A 6,132-nucleotide genomic window follows, 5' to 3' on the forward strand; every position below is an offset into this window, starting at 1 on the left:
AGGTCATCAATGAATAAACTGAACTGAATTGGATTCAGTATTGACCGCAGGAGGACACTGCTAGCTACAGGCCTCCAACTAGACTTTTGCACCGCTCGTCACAACCCACTAAACTCTGTCCATTCAGCCAGTTTTCAATCCAGCTCACTGTCTGCTCATTTAACCCCTACTTCCTCAGCTTGCCTGCGAGGATGTCATGGGAGACAGTGTCAAAAGCCTTCCTGAAGTCAAAGGAGATGATATCCACTGCTCTCCCCTCATCTACCAGCCAGTCATTCCACCATAGAAGGCTATCAGTTTGGTTAAGCATGATTTCCTCTTTGTGAATCCATGCTGACTACTCCTGATCCCTTTCTTGTCCTCCACATGCTTGGAGATGGCCTCCAGGATGAGCTGCTCCATCACCTTTCAGATGGCATTGAGGTGAGACTGACTGGCCTGTAGTTGCATTAAGTGCAAAGGGTACATTTTCTCCTTAATCTGTTCACAAAAACTCTAGATAGCCTTCTTCTGCCTCCTTGAGAACAAATTCTCAAGCTAGCACAGAGTATTGAAGCACAAAGAACTGACACTGTAATGAACTTGGATGTTGCAGCCACATAAACTTTCAGAAAGCTTTGGAGGAGGACTTATATTTCCCTGAGCTGGAATTAAGGGGACTGTAACCCACTAGGCAACAGAGTTTGCAGGAACTTGAACTCCATGATTCTGTTTCAGTCTCTGCCAATAGTTTATCACAAATTTTGGCCATTTGCATTCCCAAATTTATGCTTCTGAGGAAAATAATGCTAAGGATAAAGAAATAATATTTATATATAATTCATAATAGCAGCATCATATTTTTCAGTGGAATGACTCACAGGAAGGGTTGCATACACACAAGAGGAGGCTATGATTTTGTATTAACTCTCTCATCTCTATTCAGGTCCCATGTAGGGAATAGTCAGCATGCCGTGTGGAATACGGCCAATCCAGGCAACTGTCACCGGAAAAAATATATCTGCACTGATGAAGAGCAAAATGAAACGATGATCCAAAAGCACCAAGACATCCCCCTGCCTCAGGTGAGGAGAGAGACTCCAGCTTCGTTAACAACCAATGGGAAAGCAGATTCCCTTAATATTGCTAGGACCTCAGTGATCCAAGAGCTCACAGAACTGGAGAAGCAGATCCAACTCATCAAGCAGGAGCTGCAACTTGCCATAGACAGGAAAACAGAGCTGGAAGAGTATCAGAGGACAAACAGAACTGCAGAGCCCTAGGCCAGCATACTTTGGCCCTTTCCCCTTTTCTTCCTTTCTCCCCCTCCTCTGTGAAATTTGTAACACGTTTTTGTAATGCCAGAAAGAGGCATGAAAATAAAGCTGGCAGTATGTTCTTCATGAGAGCAAAACTGCAGCAGCCACAGCCACTGCCACCTTCCTGAGTCCTCCTTTCATAACAAGTTTCTTGGTTGCCTGGCAAACATCAGCCATTCCCAAAGGACTAGAGAAACAAGGAGCATCTGAACAGCAAGAGTTCCTGGTTCCTTCACGTGACATTACAGTGAAGTTCCCACTTTTTTAGCCCTTTCTGTGCATTATTTCAAAAAAAAAAAAAAAAAAAAGGAAATCTAAACTGTGGAAGCATGTCCATTGTTGGTATGGTTGGTATGTTTTTGTGGTGTCTGTGGGCCCAGTCCCCATTTGTGCTAAGGCTCCTTTTGGTTGCCTTATTACAGCAGGTGCTAGTTCTATGTTGGCAACCCCTTCCCTCACGGCACAGGTTGTGGTTTCACAAGATAAATTCTTGGTGGCAATCCCAGTACTCACTGTTCCCTCAGCTCTATCAGCATAATTGCAGATGTGGCTGTTCTGTGACTGTGATAAAGGAAATCACCTAACTTAAAAATAACTCGGAAAGAAACAAATCACCACCTCTGTCTGCTTCTGAGGCCAGGTTCACTTTCTGCTCTCACTCAGAGAGAAGCATGCAAACAGCTGCACTGGCAGGAGTGAGGGGATGGGTTCACAGTAGCACAGAGGAAGAATGAGTGGAAGAGGAGGGTGAGGAGCAGGGTACTGCAAACCAGAATTACTACCCAAGGCTCCTACTGTGAAACTACTCCCTTAATATTCTTTGTCTACAACTGATAACAGAGTTCTTTCTCACAGCCAAAGTAACATAAAGGGGATCAAGTTTGTTGAGTCATTCTGACATCTAACTCCCACTAAAGTCAAGGGAGTCAGGCACCAAAGTCTCTTTGTGGACTTGGGCTCTACTGCAAAGCAGAATGAAATTTGCTGTTTCAAAGGGAATGTACTGAGTGCAACTCCCTCCCACCTGGATGATGAGTAGAGGGGAAGGAAGGGTAAGCTGTTCAGCATCTGAATAAATAATACATCAATCTAAGTGACTGTGTTATTTAAACACGATTTCTATTAACTTTTACACAACACTCCCAAACACATCTTGTATTACAGAGAAAAGGAATGTTTGTAACACTGTCAGAATTATCTCTAAGTCACTAAAGTAATTTTTTATCCACTCTCTATGTCCAGCCAACTGTGTGAATATTGCCAAAAGTGATCTTCTCAGCAGGCATAATTAAAGGTCACAGGCAGATCTGAGACACTATTTTGCAGTTTCAAAGAGGCATACATTTTGGATCCTGTAACCTTTGAAAAACATTGGGAAATGAAAAGCTCAGCATGGACCACTAAAAGCTGATAGCTGCACGCAGCAATACCCACACTAATTAGCCCCATCAAGAGGAGTTCTTACTCTATTCCCTGCTCAGTCCTTGGCCTGTGGATGCTTCTTTTAACATAGTCATTTATATAGAAAAGATTGGATTAGGACATAAAACAGAAAAGTGTGACCCAGGGACCCACACATCAGACAGGTTTGAAAGAGTTAGGATCTCCTCCTTACCACCCTGCCCCTGACATGCTGTATGACCAGTGACAAGTCACTTAACCTGTTCCGTTCCCCTCACTTCCCTTCCTTATTTAGATCATCAGCTTCTCAGGAAGAGCTCTTTACTGTATAGTACACAGAACTTACATCTCTAATATGGTTAGAATGGATGAACACAGTTCTCTTCATTATTATGAGACAAACGCTAGGAAAGAAATACCCCAAATCAATTCTATCAGTAGGTTTATCAGCAGTTTGTTACTTCCCTAACTCTATATGCATGAGCCCAAGAAAATATCATTAATTTTAGTTTAAAAAAATATAAAAGTAATTGCAAAAATGCCAAAGAAACAAAAAATTATGTATTTTAGGTCAAAGTTCCAATCCAAACATCCAAGAAACTTCAACAGGTCATTTTTCATTTAAAAGCAAAAATTTAAGTGATAAAATGTCAATCAGCTAATAATTGATGGCAGACAACAAACTGTATTCTTTGTGGAAGCCTTCAGGTATGCTCCCATGTCAAAAGTAGAATAGGGATTCCTCTAAACTTCTGCAACAATGGCCAGGAACCTATTGGGAGTGGGTCCAAGTTATAGTTGCCTGACATAGAGACAATTTGTCAACAGGCAGCTCTTATTCAACAGCTTATTCAAGGCCATCTTCCTAAACAAAAATATTCTGTAACACTATCATGATGGTTTCAGATAGTCATGCAGCTACCACTCAAAGTTGAAAGCTGCTTCACAGTTTAATGCTAAGCTCACTTAATTGATAGAGGCACATGGATTCCCTGTTATCAGAAACATCAGCCTGACACAGAAAAAAAGGAACCCTGAAAGGTTATTGCAGTTCACCTTTTTCATCAGACTAAGAACATATATAGGGAAGAGTGGATTGACCCCATGGCTGAAAAACTTAGGGCTGGAGAGGAGGTCAGGCCTCTCACATCTGAGATTTGTCAACCCCAAACAACAAAACAGGTAGCAGRGGAAAAATGTGAGAAGCAATTTCCTGTCTGGGCTGCAGGTCCAGAGCCATGTTAGTGTCTTATACAGCTATTGCTCCAACTTGGTCCCAAGGGAGCCAGAGAAAAAAGCTTTTCTTTGGGATGGGGAGTATCACACAGATGTCAATCACTGCAGGCTGCACAGGGGAAAAAATGGCTTTGATAAGAAAATGCGCTGGATACTGTATAGGGTCCTGGCCTGTCCATATTGTTGGGGCTCACATTTGATTCCTTCCATCCTCAAACCAAGAGAGGAATTTAATTTCCTCAAGGATTTCATCCTGTCTGGATTCCACAGAGACCTGCACTTATCTAGCACCGTGTAAGAAAGCAAAGGCCATAGGGAAGAAAGCAAAAGAAGTCATAGCTTACTGGCAAATAATAGTTGGTGGACTGGAAAAACAGCACTATCCTTATGACTAGCTTGTCCTCATAGAGGAAAAGGAAAGGGACAGCAGTTAGTTCAAACGCTTTTCCARCTAAAATAATCAGAAGAGGAAAATAACCTCACACAAATTCTGGACCAAACAGGAACACAACAATTTCCCTGGTTCTTGACTGAGGGTCAAGTTATTGTCATTGATCAGCCTGGGCCAGTCCAGAGATTCTTCCATCCTGTACAAGGTGGCTAGCAGGAGGCAAAAACGCAAAAAAATTTCCAGACTTTGTAGCTTTATATCAGTCTGACCCCATCTTGCATTTTTTTAACTGCAATCCTTTCAATTTATTTTTCTACATTAGTTCATTTTGCCCATGATACACGTTACCACGTTTGTAGGCTGCCTTTTAATAACAATGTTGTATCAAAATCCTACTGAGTAAGAATAAAGATGTAAGATGAGCTCTTGAAAAATCTTTACTTTTAAAAATATATGTATGTGGTTAGGGCTGCAAGAATTTTTTCCTCTTTTATACTTAAGTACTCTGGCTCAATCACTGGATTTAGATGGATTTCCTCTAAAGAACACTTGTCATCCATTCCCTTCTTTTAACCCAAAATACTTTTAGTCTTGATAAACTCTTTAATTATTCCCACTCATTCTGGCAAGTCAGAATAGATCATTTAAAATTTTCACTGTTTCTCCATGTTTAAATTATAAGCACCCAGAGAAATTCAGTCAATTCCACAATGAGATTTAAGAACTTCTTGACCTTAAATGAAAATATTTTAGAATAAGAAAATGCTTTTACCTCTGTGAGGAAAGTGAAAATAAGAGTTTCCTAACTTCAACTGTGAAATAAACCCAGACTCTTTCAAATGTTTGTTTGCTACCATTGACCAGAGTGAGCCCAACACTGCTAGTATAAGCAAAAAAATTTCAAGTTTGACTTCCACTAGAAATGTGATGCAACTCAATGACTGAGAAAGGGTAAGGGGCTTTTAGACCTCTACAGGAGCAGTTTAATTCATCATTCCCATCTGTGATAGAAAGTCTGCTGTTACAGGAAAATTGTTCAAAGGTCCAGACAATGTTTCTTGGTAATTTAAGTCCTGGTTTTTGATAAACAGGCATTTGTATCCCAAAATCTACCTCTGCATTAGTACTCCTAAAGCACCCTGTTCTTTCTCCGACAAGACGCCATACTGGAATCCAGTGAGCAACTTCTGATGAGAGCAAAGTGGGTTCTGCTCTCATTTCCTCTACACACTGTATTACAAAACTTAAGCCATGTCGCAAACCTTCAGCATTCCCCTTGAATCCTGAGAATTTTGTAAATTCATTATTATTCCTTTTTAATTCTATTCATATTTTTTGAATGTTTTGGAAAAGAAAAATAGTAATGCACATTACAAGACAGTCTGATTAATTACTTTCTCCTCATGATTGTTTTTGCTATCTCTTAAAGTGACTATAGGAAGATAATACAGATTTTATGATTCTAGGAAGGTACAYTGATGAGATAAATCTCTGCGACGTAACATCTTCCAAGAAAATTAGAGTTACATGGAAAACACTATGTCTTATGAAGAAACACTGTACATAAATGGCTAGCTTTTCATGTTTAGTAGCAGACCTCAAACACGGCCTTGCAGCAAGGAACCCAGAGTCTAAAAGTAAAGCCATGTCCTTTCATGAAGTTCTCAGCAGTCATGACAAAATGGCTGCTTAAAGAATGCAGCAGTGTGGCTTTTCTGTTGGGTCAGGAATAAGGTAGCAAAGGCACAGTCAGAAGAACAAAGGTTATACTACTTAACTGCTTCCTGAAGACAAAGGGAGGAAGAA

General features: G+C 40.5%; 1 protein-coding gene across 1 annotated transcript in view; it reads left to right on the forward strand.

Annotated features, from left to right (window-relative positions):
• The window catches only part of GRIN3A (glutamate ionotropic receptor NMDA type subunit 3A), a 79,386-nt gene extending 78,124 nt beyond the window's left edge, over positions 1-1,262 (forward strand). Inside the window, exon 9 of the mRNA XM_026078730.1 lies at positions 926-1,262. Within this exon, the coding sequence (XP_025934515.1) occupies positions 926-1,262 (337 nt within the window). The remainder of the gene's footprint in view (positions 1-925) is intronic.
• Positions 1,263-6,132: the final 4,870 nt, after the last annotated feature.

The sequence above is a fragment of the Apteryx rowi genome, unplaced genomic scaffold, assembly GCF_003343035.1.
Source record: "Apteryx rowi isolate R43461 unplaced genomic scaffold, aptRow1 scaffold_484, whole genome shotgun sequence".
Lineage (NCBI taxonomy): Eukaryota > Metazoa > Chordata > Aves > Apterygiformes > Apterygidae > Apteryx > Apteryx rowi.